The sequence below is a fragment of the Lepus europaeus genome, chromosome 9 (assembly GCF_033115175.1).
Source record: "Lepus europaeus isolate LE1 chromosome 9, mLepTim1.pri, whole genome shotgun sequence".
NCBI classification, from domain to species: domain Eukaryota; kingdom Metazoa; phylum Chordata; class Mammalia; order Lagomorpha; family Leporidae; genus Lepus; species Lepus europaeus.
The window spans coordinates 43544941-43564393 of NC_084835.1; the positions used below are offsets into that span (position 1 = coordinate 43544941).

Genomic DNA, 19453 nt, shown 5'->3' on the forward strand with positions numbered 1-19453 from the left:
TTATGTGCAGTTCTTAGTGGGTGATGGACTCAGCACAGACCTGGGAACTGGCTGGCTATGTGACCTAACCTCTTTGATCTTAACTTTATACCAATTACTTTGCTAGAGGTGGACAACTATTGCAATGGGATTGAATGAAATCAGGCACGGTCAAATTCAATAACACCACAGTAAGCGCCCGATTGTTGGCTCCAGCAATAGGTGCACATGTGTGTGCACGCGCACACACACAAATACTTTGACAGGTTGAATGCAGGAGAATGGGGGCTAAGAAAGCCAGAGTTCCCGGGGCCGGTGCTGTGGTGTAGCAGATAAAGCCACCGCCTATAGCGCCGTTATCCCATATGGGCACCAGTTCAAGAACCTGCTGCTTCTCTTCTGATCCAGATCTCTGTTATGACCTGGGAAAGCAGTAGAAGATGGCTCAAGTATTTGGGTCACTGACATCCATGTGGGAGACCTGGAAGAAGCTCCTGGCTCCTGGCTTCAGATCAGCCCAGCTGCAGCCATTGTGGCCATTTGGGGAGTGAACCAGCAATGGAAGACCTCTCTCTCTCTCTCTCTCTCTCTCTCTCTCTGCCTGTCTGTAACTACCTTTCCAGTAAAAATAAATAAATCATTAAAAAAAAAAAAAAAAGAAAAGAAAAAAGAAAGCCAGGGTTCCCACAGAAGGATGGGGGCAGTTTCCTGACAGGTGCTAAGGAGGGTGAGAAGGGAAAGGGGAACTTCTTGGAGCCAATTTGAAAGAGAACGGTGACATAATTCAAGCGAGACTGCAGAAGAGGAGCTGGCTTGAGACTGAGAATGAGAGAGGATATCACAAGGAGGGGACCAAAGCAGCCATGAGAATGAAGTGCTCAATCACTGTTTCAATGGAAAATCTATACTGCCCTGGTGCAGCAAGGCGTCTGGGGACAGTTTTGGGTCAATGTTTAAATCTTAGTGAGCAAATTCAATGATCTTCTAAAAGACAAGGGCTGCTACCACAAACATGCAAACCAAGGCAAAAATGTAATGTGGAATTGACACTGAGATAGCCCTGGGCAGAAAGTCCAGCTCTGGCCACGTGAATCTTTGCATCCTCAGCATCTACATATTTTATTTATTTAAAAAAGAATCATATTATTTATTAATTAATTTTTAAATTTTTATTTATTTGAAAGTCAAAGTTACATAGAGAAAGAGAGGCAGAGAGAAAGAAAGAAGTCTTCCATCTGTTGGTTCATTCCCCACTGGCCACAATGGCCGGAGCTGCACCGATCTGAAGCCAGGAGCCAGGAGTCTCCTCTGGGTCTTCCCATGTGAGTACAGGAGCCCAAGGACCTGGGTCATCTTCCACTGCCTTCCTAGGCCATAGCAGAGAGCCAGATCGGAAATGGAGCAGCTGGGACTTGAACTGGCGCCCATATGGGATGCCAGCACTGCAGGTGCCAGTGCTGTATACTTTAATACTGAAGTTTTAGGCTTCAGTAGATTTTATTGGACAAGCTATGAACATCCTATCGTTTATTTTATTCCACACATTTTTAAAATGTTTGTTTCTCTATTTTCATATACTTGAAAGGTGGAATGACAGAGATAGATACCTTCCACCTGCTGGTTCACTCTTCAAATGCCTACAACAGCCAGGGCTGGGCCAGGCCAAAGCCAGGAGTCTGGAACTCCATCCAGGTCTCCTATGTTGGTGGCAGGGGCCAAGTACTTGGACCATGATCCACTGCCTCCCAGGACACATCAGGGGAAAATTGGATCAGAAGTGGAGCAGCTCAGATTCAAACCTGCACTCCAATCTGGGACACGGGTATTCCAAGCAGCAGCTTAACTTGCAGTGCCACAGAGTCTACCCCTAATTTCCCATAATTTAAACTTTGTAGTATCAATAATTAAATTCCACTAATTGCTTGTCTACTTTAGGAAATTTTCCTTTGTTTGATCCCACCTGAAAAACTTCACTTACAAAAATTATCAGATAATGGCAGTCCCAGATACACAAAGATGTTCATCACAGAATTATTTATATTAGCAAAAAATGAAAAAAATTGTATTTGTAACAACAGTGGGGAGTGCTACATCAAGGCCATGATATGATGGAATATTAAAAGTGGCAATTGCAGGAAAAGTTCTAAGCACTTTCCAAATATTCATTCATTTAATCTTCACAGCAATCCTATGGGGGGCGGTGCTATTATTATAAATTCTATTTGGCAGGGCCGGCACTATGGTGTAGTAGGTTAAACCTCCACTGGCAGTGCTGGCATCTCATATAGGCGCTGGTTCTTGTCCTGGCTGCTCCTCTTCCGATCTAGCTCTCTGCTATGGCCTGGGAAAGCAGTAGAAGATGGCTCAAGTGCTTGGGCCCCTGCACCCGCGTGGGAGACCCGGAAGAAGTTCCTGGCTCCTGGCTTCAGATCGGCCCAGCTATGGCCATTGTGGCCATTTGGGGAATGAACCAGCAGATAGAAGATCTCTCTTTATCTTTCCCTCTCTATATATAATTCTGCCTTTCAAATAAAATAAATAAATCTTAAAAAAAAATTACACAGGCCCAAAGTGGCAGACCTGGCATTGGAATGAAGCTCTCTGCTTCCAGAGCAATTCCTTTAACCACTATGACAATGCCTCATGGGATTTCATTTTGCCTGGTTTTCCTCAATTAGTTTCATAGCAAAATTTTGGAGGAAAAATATATCCTCGTCCGTGGGGCTGGCGTTGTGCGCAGCAGCTGTCACTGTTGTAATGCCAGCATCCGGTCCCATGTCAGAGTGCTGGTTGGAGTCCCAGCTGCCCAACTTCGATCCAGCTCCCTGCTAATGCACCGGGGAAAGCAGCATAAGATGGCCCAAGTTCTTGGGCCCCTGCACCCACATGGGAGACCAGGATAGAATCCCAAGCTCCTGGCTTTGGCCTGGCCCAGCCCTGGCTGTTGTGGCTATTTGGGGAGGGAACCACTGGATGGAAGGTCAGTCAGTCAGTTGTCTTTCAAATAAATAAATAAATCTTAAAAAAGGGGCGAGGGTAGCGATGGATGAACCATAATTCTGCTTCATTATGAGCTCAGTGACAAAAGTTCACTATGCTGTTTCTGTCACCCTCATGAGCAGTAACAGATGCTTGTGAAACTGTAATTTACAAAGTCCTTCCACATCACTAACGTCCTCAAAACCACCCCCCAGAGCTGCTATTTTGATTAGCCCCGATTTACAGGTGAAGAAGGCAAGGCTCAGACAAGCAAAATGGCCCAGGTGTGTGTGGGCCCCAGTTCTCACCCTTCCCACTTTGGACAATTTCTAAACTGTATGCCCCTTCTCCATCCCTGTACTCACCCAGGAAACTCCAGGAACAGGCAGAAGTAAAGGAAAAGGATTGGACTGGATGTGGTCAGGATTAGCACCCCAGCCTTGAAGTCCCAGGGTTAAAATGTCTAGTTCCCTAAAGCACTGTTCCTTTGAAGTCTTCCCTGCCCTAGGCTAGGGATCATCCCTAAAGAAAGTGTGCAAAAATTAACGTTGCTTTTTCCATCTCTCCCTGAGCAGGTTATTGCAGCCTCTTCAGACCTGAGTCTCAAAAGTGTCTTCAAACGGAGTCAACAGACCAGAGTTAAGAAAAGGATGAGGTGGACAACAATGACACCAATGGATAATGATGGGGTATGACCACCTACAGCCACAGGCATGTTGACACACACTGACTTCTCACAGTCATCCTATGGGAGAGAGCCCATTTCACTGACGAGGAAACTGAGTCTCAGAGGGAATCCCGTGTTTGTTCAGCACAAAGTAGAGGCAAGGGATGGACGGTTAGCAACTCAGGGACGACAGAGTGTGAGCTTCTGCCCTGAGTGACAGGAAAATCACCCCTAGAAATGCGATGACATTCCTCACATATCTGATAACTCCTAGGGAATGTGGCTCCCCCAGGCAAGACAGGAGTGGAGACACAGTAGCTCTTGATATTATTCATGACCTAGAAACAAATGTATCCTCTTTGTATCCCCTGCTGTTTTCTATCAATTAAAAAAAAAAAAAAGGGCAGTTGTTGATTTTCAGGATTCTGTCAAAGTATTTGTTAACATATATAAATACATAATGGAGCTGAGGGGAGAGTGGTGAGAAGTGCTAGTGTGTTGGGGGGAATCTCTGATCTACCAGACTACAAGGGCAAAGGAGACTGGAGTGTTTAAATATTGCTCTGAGACGGGGTGGCGGGAGCTTGGAAGCCATCGCTGTCTCAGCCCACTCGCCGGCTTGGCTGTGAAGGAGTACGAGGTGATCTGTAAATCATCTACCAGCATCGTTTACCAGGGGTGGAATATTAACATGGCAGACGCAGGGGGTCACTGGCCTGGGAGCTGCCACTGCTCCGAGGCCTCACCTGACCTTTCTTTCACTGTTCTACTTTTCCAACGGCAACTGTTGCGTGAGAAGGAGCAAGGGAGCAGATAGAAACACTGCCGCGTGGCCCTGGCTGTGGCCTGGTGAGGCAGTTCGCGCCAGCAAGCGTCTAGCAGCAACAATACAACTGTTAGATCAAGTGTGTGAAGGGTGAGGCCCCTTCAGGGCAGCTGCAGAAGAAAGCCCCTGTTAATCCCTTAACTAAGCAGCTGATGGATTTCATCTTTCTGTGCATGCATACGTTATCAGTCTTCAAACACAGGCGTGGTCTAAGTTTTTACAACCTTCACCCAAGCTACCAAGGCTCTGTATAGATTTCATCTCACTAACTGCTGACCAAAAAAAAAAAAAAAAAGGAACTGTGGAGGGGTTCTGCTTACAACACACTGTCACTCTGGCTTTAAACACTGTAAGAAATGTTCATTCCCAGATTCATTCACAAAAAAAGAAAAGGTTTCTATGGGCGGCGGGAGACATCTCAGAGGGCTGCCTGGGGGTCCACTTTCTTTTGCTTTTGCATTCATTATCATTTAAAATAACAGAGCAAACCAATTCAGCAGGGGTCATTTTGCATAGCAATATCAGAAAAGGAATATTACCTGGTGTAATCCCCTTTGGCTTCCTGAAATTTAAAAACAAATAAAGACAAATGATCAATATGCATTTATATTAAGCTAAATAAATTATTTATTCGTGGTCATTTTCCCCTCATAAAACCTCCAGTTTTGTGTTGAAAAATGTAAGTAAGGGACACGGGGAAAGGGTGAAGTAGGGAGAAGAAATACCAATAGTCCTGAAATAGTTCTTATTTGTAACAGAAAGGACAAATAAACACACATGAAAAAGCACAGACAATTCTTTCTCCTTTTGTGCTTCTGTGATCCATGGTGAATGCTTTTGTATCTGAGTGGCACTTTTTCCACCGGACACGGAACTTTTAAACCATGACACAGGTAAATCAACAATGCTGTTTGTTTTCTCTTTACTTTTTAAACCAGGCATGGAAACTGACTTTGTTCTTCAGCTACCAAAGGCCTTGAAGACATTCAAGGCTCTTTTACACAATCTCAGGAAAATGCATGCAAAAGTTACTAAATTTAAAAGAAAAGTACAGCTGTTAGAACAACTGCTGCCTCCCAGATTCAAGTAACCCAGAGCTGTCTGCCAGGAATATTGGTCTCAACTCTTTTCCCTGGGTGCCGGCTAAATTTCATCTCCGTTGGAGACCCACAATCTCACACCCACTACAGCTCACATAAACTACTCTAAGAAGACAGTAGCTCCGGTTCTTCAGTGGCAAACAACCGATTGGCTAAAAAATCCAACCAACACTGACCCATGCAAAAGTTTCAGAGTGGCAGGCAGTTAACAAAAGCCCACAGACAAAAGGGAACCAAACAGAGGCAGCTGGTCAATTCTTACCTGCAAAATGAGCGCCGCTAACTTGAAGATGGTCTCACTGTCTACTTCGATTTGCCCCTGTTGATGGAAAAGGAAAACACCACTGAACACAGGAGCTGCCTTAGGTTGTAGCAAATGGCTGTGGAGTTGGGGAAGCTGTCACAGCTTGGCACCTCCAGTTTAGGATCAAATGCAGATCATACCATTGTAGAAAGGGGGGAGGCGTGGAGAGCTGCACTGAGGGTTAAGGGGAAACCACATTGTGTGTGTGTGTGTGTGTGTTTTAATTAGCTGTGGGAGATTTTGTTTAGAGAGCAGTCAGTACTCAGAAAGAAACAGGATGACTTGGAAGCTGAAAATTCAGGCAACTTCTAAATAAATAACTTATCTCTACAAGTTCATTTCTAAGTTTCTAGGTTTTTTTTCCCACTGGATTCGTTGTTTTCCTGAAATAATTTTTTTCTCTGTACCGTAGCAGCTATTTCAGTACATATACAATGCAAATATTATTAAAATATAAACTCATTTCTGTGTCAGTAACATAATATTGAGTTAATGCTTACACCAATAAGATACATTACATCAAATGTCTCGAAGACTAAAATTGTTAGTAATATTGAGATTGGAGGGACTCATCTATTTTTCCATCTTTTATTATTTCTTTCTTTCTTTTTTTTTTTTTTTTTTTTTTTTGACAGGCAGAGTGGATAGTGAGAGAGAGAGACAGAGAGAAAGGTCTTCCTTTTTGCCGTTGGTTCACTCTCCAATGGCCGCTGCGGCTGGCTCATCTCCCCGATCCGAAGCCAGGAGCCAGGTGCTTCTCCTGGTCTCCCATGCGGGTGCAGGGCCCAAGGACTTGGGCCATCCTCCACTGCCTTCCCGGGCCATAGCAGAGAGCAGGACTGGAAGAGGGGCAACCGGGATAGAATCCGGTGCCCCAACCGGGACTAGAACCCGGTGTGCCGGCGCCGCAAGGTGAAGGATTAGCCTGTTAAGCCATGGCACCGGCCATATCTTTTATTATTTCATCCTTTAAGATCTCAAAGGAAAACTGGAGTTCTGGACTTTGTTTCCTAAGAATGGCCTGGTAGTAATGTGTAAGTGTGTGTGTGCAAGGGGCATTGACTCTATCAATAACACTCACATGTGCCTTTGTGTCTGCAAATGCACAGACATATGTAAAAACTATCATTGTATCCTATGATATTTCCACAAAATGTCTAGTATAGATGAATCTATATTTAAAAATAAAGTGTTTGGAGATCTGTTAGCTTATAAGCATTCACATGTGCAAAACCAATTCCACACAACCTGCTCCTTGCTAAGCCCTGCATAATGAGCGCAGTGTTGCAATGCATGGACCTAACTCCTGGGCCTGGAGAAGGCCCTCACTCGTCTTCCTCCCATTCTACCTGTTGGACCTGAGCTGAAGCATTTTCTAGTGATACCAAGCGGCTGCCCAGGGAGCAGTGAAGTGTTTTGCAAGCCAGTGTCCAGCGGGCAGGACTACAGAGGTAGTTTGTTCTGCAAGGATTTCAGAGAGGATCATGCTTTCCTCTTAGATTTCCAAGTGATTTGAGGAAAGTTCTCAAAACCAACCAACCCAACCAAGCCAATCCTTTATGAAAAGTTATAAAAAACAAATTTAAAAAAGACCTCTGGGCATCAGAATGCCAGTGGTGCTAATGACTAGTGTTTCCCTTGTATTACAAGTGAATTCCATCCTGCAGCATCCAGACCTCCCTGCTGAAACCGGAGGCACAGGATCCACTTCAGAAGCTGACAGGGCCAGGGCCTTGGAATTCAAAGCTCGCCTATCATCTGGAGACACAGATTATAAACCCAAGGAGAAGCCAGGTTGATTGCAGCAGCCCTCTATCTTTCTGGCAAGAGACACTGGTTACTAATCTGGCGAAGGAAGATGAAGCCGTTAATCCAACAGGTGAGGTGGGTGCTGATCAAGATTAAATTCCTTAAGTTCAAAGGAAAAGAGAGGGGGGCTTCCGGGAATAACGCGAGACTACCTCTGAGCTCAAAGTTAGGCCAGAACTCAGAGGCAAAATCAGATTTGCCTGGAAATCTTAAAGAAAAAAGGTGGATTGTTTGGGATCTGAGAAAATCACAGGTGAACAAAATAATTAGGAAATTACCACCAACTCATCTGACACCCCACGCTCCCTCCACCCCAGTCTCATCCGAACCTTGGATGAGTCAACCGCACAGCACTGCGGGCAGCAACTTTTCAATTTAGTAAATGAAGCTCAGCAGACAGATAACAAGACCACACTGCCAAATCTTTCTCCACCTTAGCAGGATCATTAAATATGGAAAATGCTGACGGAGACTGAAGCACCAGGCACAGAGAGCTCCAGAGAGGAGGGTCCAAATCCCCAGCTCATCTGTGACTTTTGCAGCTACATGAGTGGCCCTGACGTGTTCCAGTGAGGGAGGGTGAAGGAGAAAGCATGACTTGGCAAAGCCCAGCATTCTTTTTTTTTTTTTTTGAGTTTTAAAAGCAAGATTGATCAAAGACCTTCAGCCAGAGCGGCACGGATGGCAGCTTCCAAGAGAGGATAAAAAAAACCCGAAGTGTCTGGTGGTAGTCAGGTTTTTAAGTACATATTTTTTTTTTGGGAAAAAAATCCTGACATTCAGTTACAAGGTGGGGACAAAACCCAAAAAAGACCAGATTTGCAACCCTTTATCCTGTCTGGCCTGTCTGGCTTACTCATGATTAAAAAAAAGAGAGAGAGAGAGCGTCATCACAGGGTGGGATACCTAATTTGTTTTCACAGTAAACTGGGAGCTCAGAAAGGTGGAGTCACCACCCCCTTGCTATTCTCATGTAAGACTGGAAGCTCCCAGGGGGTGGGCAGGCAGGCACTTCTGACCTTGCTAAGGATAACTTTTTTGGGGAACATTTTCCACCCTCAATTTCCAGACTGCCTATTAAACCATCTGACTCCTCAGATTCCCTCCCTGCAAGAAGAATGGACCCTAACTTTGAAGGAAATTAGACAGGTTTAAAGAAAGAAATTAGGCAGCCTGGGTTTAAAATGGAGTCGCTTGGCTAACTGCATATTGTTCTGCTTTTGTACAAAATAGCTGGGCTTGCAAAATGCCTTTATGTGCTAGTTGAATTTTAGTTAAATTTGTAGCATGTGATGATTGTGCTAATGCTTTTATGAGATAATTGAGCATATGATTATTATTTTAGGAGCTATGTTAAGTTTTTGGTTATGATGACCCCGTGTTTATGCTTGCTTAAGGTCTTTTGTACCCTCACCCTGGATCTTATGATGGTTTGTCATGCTGCGGTTTATCTTGTGATTCTTTGTGTCATGCTATGGAGATATGCTAATGTTGTGGTTTTCAATCTTAAATACACTGTGCGGTTGATGATCAGTGCCTCTCTTTTTGCACAGAGATGGCCCATCTGCGCAGATGTAATAAACTTCCTCATGCACTTGCAGCGATTGGATTGGAATCGTGTTTCTGGGGTCGGTAAAAGTGTGAGACACCTGTCGGGGGTCTTACATTCTTGGAGGTCCCACCGAGATTCGAGACCCCAGACCCACGCTCCATTTTCCAATCGGAGGTAAGTTTTTGCTGTTTTAAGTGTTTTTGTGTGTTTTGTTGATTTTGTTATTATTTTATTTTTTTCCCGGGGCGCTTGACGTACCGGAGGTTTATGTTTTACTGAAATTGTGCCTGCAGGACCTGTATCTGTATTGAGCCAGTAGTAGGAAGGACAGACGTGTCAAGACCCCTGGCTCAGGCCCTTGGAGGACGCTCCATTGGCGGTATTCTGGGGGGGGCCTGGCGGGTGGCAGCCGCTTCGCTCCCATTATTAAGCTTACCAGGGGAGCGTGGCGGGTGGCAGCCGCTTCGCTCTCATCGGAAGCTCTGGTTAGGATTCAGTAGGGTTTTTTCCCCGGGAGAAGAGCTGGTGGCAGCAGCCACTCCCGTTTTGGTTTCAGTTTTGTTGCGCGCAGGTCTTGTCTCATTAGGGCGCGCAGGTCTCGTTCCAGTGTTGTGCGCAGTGTCTTTGTGAAGTCTTGTGATTTGTGAGTCTTGTGGTTGTTTTTTGTGTTTTAATATACTTCCCTTATTTGCCTTTCCCCTTCAATATGGGACAGGAATTAACTACATCTTTGAGTCTTACTTTATGAGTCTTAATTGGGAAAACTGCAACGCGAAGTTGTTTATGTTGTTTATCTGTTTTCAGTGTTTGAGTGATTACCCAATTGATTAGAAGTGTACTAATTGTTGGCCAAACTGCTTGACTCTGACAGCTTAAATTCTAAACTGAGTCTTCCAACTTTGGGCTTCCAGTCGGATCCCTGGAACTCTCAAAGGATGAGACTCTAAAATTTGTTAAAGTAACCGCTGCTTGAGTCAATTTAGATTATGTAAAATATATTAAAATGTTATAAATGGTGTCAGACCTATGCTGTCTTTTCAAAGTTGTGCCCATGTTTGCTGTTCAGGAGGAGTTATTCTTATGTTACTTAAAAGCATGGAAATGTAATTTTGACTTTTAATTCAGAACTCAGTGTCTTAAGCCATCTAGGCATTAATGCTAAGCAAAATGTAAAAAAAAAAATGTATTGTACTTTTCACATCTTAAATTCGATAGGAGAGACTGTTTGAGTTTGTTAACATGTATTTTCATAGATTGTTTATACATAACAATTTAAGACTATGTAAAAGTAACTACAGGTATAAAGTTTCAGAAAATGTAAGCAAGTCATAAAAAGTTTTAAAAGGTTTGCAACTTTGGAATTGTTTACAGAGCTTTCTTTAAGTTAAGTGCTAATGCCAAAATTACATTGACCTAAAGTTAAAGTCTGATCTTCTGTTACAACAAAATACCTAAAAATGGTTTAAGTTTTAAAATCTGTTTTTGCAAAAATTGTAATGTCTATTTTAACAGTGTCTGCTGAATCAGTTACTTTGCCATTTTTAGAGTTAGGTCCTATAAGCTCTTTTTGACTCTGTTGGGTAGTTCTAAATTATGTAAACCCTTATGTTCAAGGTTTTTATTTCTGGTTTACTTAACAACAGACATAAAATTCATGTTTTACCAAAGTGATCTATTGTGTACTCTACTGTTTCTGTTAAGTTTAAATTAATAAGAAGCATTGTTAAGTATTATGATCAAATCTGGTTTAAAAGTGTAAAAATCACCCTGACTAATAAATGGCTACTATTTCAGGATGTTAAGAAATTCTATTTTGACCAGATACTCTAAGTTCTCTTGGCACCTTTAACAGACTTTCTAAAAATCCAAGTTCTAAATTATCCGAACTTTTGACACCCCCAGAGGGCCCCTGGAGATGTCAAAAAGAGATCTCTCATCCTGATCGGCTGTTTAAATTAAAAGTGGTGCCAAGATGTAAAATGATGCTAAACTTCAGCTATAAACATGTTTCTTTCTAGCTGCTCCAGTCTCTGGCTCAGAAGCCAGATCCTTTAAAAGGGACCGATGAAGTCTCCGTCCAGCTAACGCTAAACAACCAGGCGTTGCTAGTTCAAATGTATTGCTAGTTCAAATGTGGATCAAACGGGAGGTCTAGCCAAAAGGGAAACAAATAGTTAAGATTGTACAAACCTACAAAAATGTAACAGTTAGAATGAAGCAGAGGAGGGAGGACCCCCGGCCCGTTCTAACTGGCCGTCCTCCTCCTCCATATAACTGGGAAGACAAGCCCTGACAGGACTTGCAGGGCCTGTTTTATTAACATTAATTTTACTATACTTAAATGGAATTTTGTAAAAGACTCAGTCTCTACTGCCAGACTCCCCTGAGGAGTTTAGCTGAAGGGGTTAAAGTTTTTTAGTTAAAAAAGGGGAAGTTTAAAATGGGCTAAGAAAGAGGAACTAACTAGGATCCTGACCACCACAGTTAACAGGAAGCAGAGTAAGGGAGAATCAGGGTAAGCAGGGACCCCCGGAGACTGGCAAAAGCACAGAGAAGTGCCCAAAAGGACAAGTCTGCCTAAGGTCCGACTAACAACGGGAGTCAAGTGGTGTACGACTGCCACACGAGACTGAACTGACCGAAACGACCCCTGCAAGACGACAAGAGAAAAGATGACAGCAGCGGAGTGGTGAGACTGGGCGACAGCGGCCCCTCGGCCCCTCCCTCATTGGGACACGTCTGGGTTTCCACCTTCAACCCCCCGAGGACTCTGCTCTGCAGGCAGGGCTGATCGCTATGGACCATGCACTCCGTGCAGCTAAGAAAAAGGAGCGGGTGGCAATGCACAAGAACAGCAGGTACGCTCTCGCCACTACCCACGGGGAACTCAAAATGGACAGAGGCTTTATCGACCAGGAAGAAGAATTGCGCCAATGTTTCCCTGATTTGGACTATCAAAGGTACTGGGGTCAGACACCGGGCCGGCCTTCGTCTCCAGGGTAAGTCAGACGGTGGCACAGGTGTTGGAAATAGAAAGCTACATTGTGTTTATAGGGTAAGTCAGATGGTGGTAGTGGTAGCCAAGGTACTGGGGATATAGTTAGGTAAAACGTATAATTAATGGTGGAGACTGGCACTAGAGACTGGGTCAAATTGCTGCTACACATTTTTATAATGCTACATATTTTTTATATGCTGCTACACTTTTGCAACTTCCCTATTTTGCCAGGCTTTGCTTAAATGTCTGCCTTTTAGGGCTTTCTTTAAAGGCTTCCTGAAGAAGCAGTCCTTGGCTCTGCTCTCCGAGCAGCGGAAGATGAGTGACTGCGAGTTTGCCTATGTGCATATGCTGGCTTAGGACTATTTGCTGTATATCCTGAAGACGCCGCAGCCTGGACAGGGATTGAGCAAGACGTCCAGAGTGCTGCAGAACGTCACCTTTTCCATCCAGCAAGAAGTGGAAGAGGCTCTGCTTTATACATAATTCTGGTTAAAAGATTTTTTGAAAGTTACCAAACAGATCTGTGTGAAATTGTCATTGCTAAAAAAAAAATATTACTTTTAATTATTACCCTGTATAATAAATAGGCTTCTTTAGTTTATTAAAAGTAAAATTGTTTTATCACTCACGCCTTGGTCCTGACCCAGCAGTGCCAAAGTTTAAAAATAAAGGACATAAAAAAAAAAGGTATTGTTGGTGAAAAGGGTTTAAAAAAGAGAAAGCTTTTTATATAAGGAAAGGACATGGTTTGTCAGAATGACTTTATCCGGATGGCTAGTTTACTCTAGACTGAAATGGAAATGGTAAAATGTTTAAAGTAAGTCGAAGAGGGTGTGTGAAAGTCACAGAAAGTATTTGGGTCAATTCAGCTGAACAGGCACCAGGTATTAATCCAAATTTGTATGACTTCTTTAGGAATGTGTTTTTTGTTTTTTTTTTGTCTCTGTTGTATTTTCTGTTTTTGAATTTTGATGCCTTTTTGTAACTTTGTATTCTGCGGGGCCTACTTCCCCTACCCTGCAGACTTGCTTTTGTGCTTATAAGATTGGCTGTATTGTTTTACCCCGGTGATGGGCAGCCCACATATCCCAATAAAGATCACGTGGGAGGTAATATCTGGTACCGCTGAGGTTGTGTGGCCCGCGTGGCCCCTTCTGGGATATGGTGGCCCTCCTTGCACCTGTTTTCTGATCAGACTCCCCTATGAAACAAAGGAATTGTTACCAATGTGGGACAAAATTTAAAGAAGTAATTCCTAAAATTTTAAGATTAAAATTTGACGAAAAGAAAAGGGGGGAATGAAGGAAATTAGACAGGTTTAAAGAAAGAAATTAGGCAGCCTGGGTTTAAAATGGAGTCGCTTGGCTAACTGCATATTGTTCTGCTTTTGTACAAAATAGCTGGGCTTGCAAAATGCCTTTATGTGCTAGTTGAATTTTAGTTAAATTTGTAGCATGTGATGATTGTGCTAATGCTTTTATGAGATAATTGAGCATATGATTATTATTTTAGGAGCTATGTTAAGTTTTTGGTTATGATGACCCCGTGTTTATGCTTGCTTAAGGTCTTTTGTACCCTCACCCTGGATCTTATGATGGTTTGTCATGCTGCGGTTTATCTTGTGATTCTTTGTGTCATGCTATGGAGATATGCTAATGTTGTGGTTTTCAATCTTAAATACACTGTGCGGTTGATGATCAGTGCCTCTCTTTTTGCACAGAGATGGCCCATCTGCGCAGATGTAATAAACTTCCTCATGCACTTGCAGCGATTGGATTGGAATCGTGTTTCTGGGGTCGGTAAAAGTGTGAGACACCTGTCGGGGGTCTTACAACTTCTGTTAGGGGGTGCTAAGCCCAGCATTCTTTACACACCTCAGCCCTACCCACCCCACTGCAAGGTGTCCAGCGCGTAACACATCTTTCCAGGCAGACGAATCAATTAATTCACAGGCTTTTATTGGGGTTCCGCTCCCGGGCGAGGTTCCCCGGTCCCAACAGAGCAACAGAGCGGGGGCCAGGGAAGTCACATGTCAGAGATTGGGAGAGCTCCTTTTATAGATTCAGGGCATGGGGGTTAGGTTGAGGAGGGTCTGATCCTCATTGGTTGACCTGTAGGCACCCGCAGGGACCTTGACAAGGACTTTTCTTCCCCGGTAGTAGGCCTCTCCATTCCCGGAAGTGTAGGCCTTCCCTCCTTGCGGATCCCAAAGCTACCACCCACCTTCCATTTTAACAACCACTGTTCTAGAGGTTGGTGCCGTGGTGCAGTGGGCTAATTCTCCACCTGCGGTGCCAGCAACCCATATGGGCACCAGCTCTAGTCTCAGCTGCTCCTCTTCCAATCCAGCTCTCTGCTATGACCTGGGATAGCAGTAGAAGATGGCCCAACTCCTTGGGCCCCTGCATCCACATGGGAGACTGGGAAGAAGCTCCTGGCTCCTGGCTTCTGATCTGCGCAGTTCTGGCCATTGCGGTCATCTGGGGAGTGAACCAACGGAAGGAAGACCTTTCTCTCTGTCTCTCCCTCTCACTGTAACTCTACCTCTCAAATAAATAAATAAAATCTTTTTTTTTTTTTTTTAAAAAAACCACTGTTCTAGAAATCCAAGATGACATTACTTGGGGGTGAGCATTTGGCCTAGCAGTTGAAATGCTGCATCTTATGTTAAGATTACTTGGATTCAAGTCCTAGCTCTGGCTCCTGATTATAGGTTCCTACTATTGTAGACTGGGAAGCAGCAGAGTACTTGCCACCCACCTGGGAGACTTGGATTGAGTTCCTAGCTCCACCCAGCCCTGGCCTTTAAGGCCATTTGAGGAATGAATCCATGGAGGGAAGATCTCTCTGTTTCTCTCTCTCTGCCTTTCAACTAAAAACAACAACAAAAACAAACAAACAAACAAACAAAAAACAACCAAAAAACCTCTAGATTGTCATGCCTAAAGTGTAAAAGGTCTTCAGAAACTGCCGTCTGCCCAGGATAGAACATTTCTCTTGCCTCCCCACATGGTACCAGAGGTAACATTATAAGGCCTGGGCAAACTAACACCTGAGAGAGGGATTTCCTTAAAGTGAAAGGTAATGAGATCCTTCAGTGGGGTTCCATGGCTGTCATGGGTCAACCAAGAGAACCAGAGAAGTCAGTCAGATGATGTGGCTCAGTTCACAAAGGTAACATGAAACAGGATTGTGTCCTGGTATGACACCCTCTGGCTAAGCGAGCTGGATAGCGAATTCAACCACTGGGTCGCTGGGTTCAGGACCACACTGGACATCTCATTTCTGTCCATGTCTCGTTGGCGTCATTGACCAAGACACTATGCTAATGAGGTGAATTCTAGGTTTAATTCCCAAGTAGAACAAGAATAAAAGAGCTTCAGGACTTGAAAGCAAACTGTGAAAACATGACCAGGGTCATCATCTTCTTCTTTTTTTTAAGATTTATTTATTTTATAGGCAGAGTGGCAGAGAGACAGAGAGAGATCCTTGATCTGCTGGTTCATTCCCCAAATGACTGCAATGGCTGGGACTGGTTTAGGCCAAAGCCAGGAGCTTGGAACTCCATCTTGGTCCCTGAAGGGGGTTGCAGGGGCTCAAGTACTTGGGCCATCCTCTGCTGCTTTCCCAAGGCACACTACCAGGGAGCTGGATTGGAAGCAGAGAAGCCAGGACTCAAACTGGCTCTCCGATATGGCAGGCGGGGGTTGCAAGCAATAGCTTAACTCACCACACTACAGTGCCTACACTTGACTCTTAGGGTTCTATGCATGATTGTTGGTACAGAGGATCAGGGAGATGAAGTGCACTGTCCAACTCCTCTGGCGCATGTGACTCCCGACCCCTGAACAGTGCTCCTTCTACTCTACCATGTACTAGTTAACTTTATTTTATTTTATTTTATTTTTTTATTTTTGACAGGCAGAGTGGACAGTGAGAGAGAGAGAGAGAAAGGTCTTCCTTTTTGCCGTTGGTTCACCCTCCAATGGCCACTGCAGCCGGCACACTGCGCTGATCCAAAGCCAGGAGCCAGGTGCTTATCCTGGTCTCTCATGGGGTGCAGGGCCCAAGCACTTGGGCCATTCTCCACTGCACTCCTGGGCCACAGCAGAGAGCTGGCCTGGAAGAGGGGCAACCGGGATAGAATCCGGTGCCCCAGCCGGGACTAGAACCCGGTGTGCCGGTGCCGTTAGGCAGAGGATTAGCCTGTTGAGCCACGGCGCCGACCAACTAGTTAACTTTCTATGACTCCAGTGCAAATGTCTAATCTAGAATCTTCCAAGGTCAGGTTTTTGGTAAAACCAGGAGACAGATAAGACTGGGGAAAAATGCCTTCAAATGCCATCTCCACTGTTGGAGGGACTGTAAGTCACCAGCTCATGCCATCACAGTGAAATGGGAAAATTATTTCTGAAGATTCATTCTGCTCTTCTTAGATCAATGTCATACTCAATGAAAACTTATTTTGCTCTCTCTCTATAGCAATGGGTGTTAATAACTTAGTCACAGGGCTGGCACTGTGGCGCAGTGGGTTAAGCCACAGCCTGCGGCACCAGCATCCCATATGGGTGCCAATGCAAATCCCAGCTGTTCCACTTCTGATCCAGTTCCCTGCTGATGTGCTTGGGAAATCAGCAGAGGATGGTCCAAATCCTTGGGCCCCTGCACCCAGGTGGGAGACCCAGAAGAAACTCCTGGCCTGACTCCATCATTGTGGCCATTTGGAAAGTGAAGGAACAGATTAAAGACCTCTTTCTCTGTAACTGCCTTTCAAATAAATACATAAATCTTAAAAAAAATAACTTGGTCACAAATACTTGGGATTTAGAACACATTGAAAACCATTGGGAGATGCCAGTATGTTTCCAAATCTATTATTAATCATCTACCTAATTGAGGGTTAAGTCTATAAAAAGTTAACTTGTGGAACACCAGCATTATTTGTAGAAGAAATTACTATTTGTAACCATCACAGTACTTACTAGATTCAATAAATACTTTTTGATAAATCAAAACCATTGGATGAAAGTTTGATGAGAAGCAGGATGGGATATTTACATAATCATGAAATATACATAAATTATTTTTTAATTATAAGAAGGAAAATGGTGATATAATTCTAAATTAAAGAACTGGATAGACATTGACCAATGGGGTCGTTTTTAAAAAGGCTTATTTATTTGAAGGTAAAGTGGCAGAGAGAGAGAGACAGAAAGAGAGAGATCGTCCACCTACTGGTTCAGTCCTCAAATGGCCACAATAGCCAGGTCTGGTCCAGGCTTAAGCCAGGAGCCTAAAACTCTATCCAGGTTTCCTTCATCAGTGACACAGACCCATGTACTTGGGCCATCCTCTGCTGCTTTCCCAGGCATATCAGCAGGAAGTTGGATTGGAAGCAGAGCAGCCCATACCCAAACTGGTGCTAGAAGCGACAGCTTAATCCACTGAGCCGCAATGCCTGCTCCATTGTTCTTAACCACCATCTTAACCAATACTGCCAATAATGGGAGAGCACAGTATCCTATGTTTCCAACTTTTGTGGGTATCTATGGTGCGAATAATTCTAGTATGGCTAATTTCAAGCTACCAATATAATATTTCAGCACATGGAGCTGGAAAGAGATGTGCGAACTGACTCTCATGAGTTGGTACAAGCCATCTCCAACACATAGCCCTCTACGATTCTAGTCAAGGGGCTAGGCTTGTGGCACAACAGGTAAAGCTGTTGTCTGCAGTGCCAGCATCCCATACGGATGCTGGTTTGAATCCCAGCTGCTCCACTTCTGATTCAGCTCTCTGCTTTGGCCTGGGAAAGCAGCAGAAGATGGCCCAAACGCCTGGGAACCTGTACCTATGTGGGGGACCCAGAAGAGGCTCCTGGTTCCTGGCTTCGGATCAACTCAGCTCCAGTCATTACAGCCATTTGGGGAGTGAACCAGTGGATGAAAGATTCTCTCTCTCTCTGCCTCTGCTTTTCTGTAACTCTTTAAATTAAATAAATATTTAGAAAAATTCTAGTCAAAAATACATCACTAGATCTAATCATAAGCATGAAACAATTCCAAACTGAGAATTATTTTATAAAACATCTGATCCATATTTTTCAAAAATGAATGCCAAAGACAGGTTGAAGAACTATTCCAAAGTAAAGAAGACTGGAGTTGTTACAGAGAAATGTAGTGTGTTATCCTGGATCAAGAGAAAGTGGCTAATGGTAGTACTGGAGGAATACAACTATCTGCTAGGCAATATGATAGGTTTGATATTAAATTTTCTGAATATGATCAGTGTAATATAGTTAGATAAAGGATGTCCTTGATCCTAGGATATACACAGTGAACTACTTTGGGGCAAATCAGTATGATGGCTATACCTCACTCTCAAGAAAAGCTTTTACACATATGTGAACAGAGTACAAATGTGGCAAAATGTTGAAAATATAAATGTGATTTGATAGAGACATTTATTTTTTTATTATTCTTGAAACTATTCTGTAAGTTTGAATATCTCAAAATAAAAAGTGCACACCATAGAATAAATGAACATATTTTCTTGGAGTGGAAAATATCTATTTGTTTTGCCTGCCAAGTACCTTTTTTCTTTTTCTGGGAAAAATATCCCATTTTGGGGGCTCTACTGGAAACACAATTATCATTTTTGGGACAAGTGACAGAGGCTGGTTTAAAAACTTTCCCAGTGATTTTCCAAATTAGAACTAGAGGAAGAAAGTTTCTTTCTTCTCTCTCTCTCTCTCTCTCAACAAAGCTGCAAAGATGTGACTCAGGCAGGAATCAAGGCCCACAGATGGAGAGAAAGTGGCTTCTTTCCCTTGGTGGCTGATTATACCCAAAGCTGTGCAGCGCCAGACTTCAAAGGCTGGTCAACATTCAAAGTTAGCAAGGATGAGGACTTGAATGATGTTTGGCACACTCTCACGTGAGTCTGATGCTGAGCTACCAAACAAACAGTGCAAAGACCGGATGTAACAAGGACACAAACGCAGCAGTGGAGACGACTCCTGGAGCTTCTTTTCTTCCTCCTGAGGACACATCTATGGGGAGTAAGGAATCTGCTAGGTCAGACCATGCTTGTTTTTACGTAATCAGACTAGTGGAGGGGCCATGCCAACACGTGAGATCTGTTACCCCACAAGGCAATTCTTCCTAGGCCGTTAACACAGGCAGGGTTTATTATTTACTTTTGAAAGAGTTACAGAGAGGGAGAGACAGAAACAGA

General features: G+C 43.8%; 1 protein-coding gene across 1 annotated transcript in view; it reads right to left on the reverse strand.

The window, feature by feature from the left end:
* FRMD4B (FERM domain containing 4B) overlaps window positions 1-19453 on the reverse strand; it is a 374305-nt gene that overhangs the window by 71005 nt on the left and 283847 nt on the right. Inside the window, exons 7-8 of the mRNA XM_062201248.1 lie at window positions 5814-5870; window positions 4991-5013 (exon numbers count right to left, since the gene is read on the reverse strand). Of these exons, the coding sequence (XP_062057232.1) occupies window positions 4991-5013; window positions 5814-5870 (80 nt within the window). The remainder of the gene's footprint in view (window positions 1-4990; window positions 5014-5813; window positions 5871-19453) is intronic.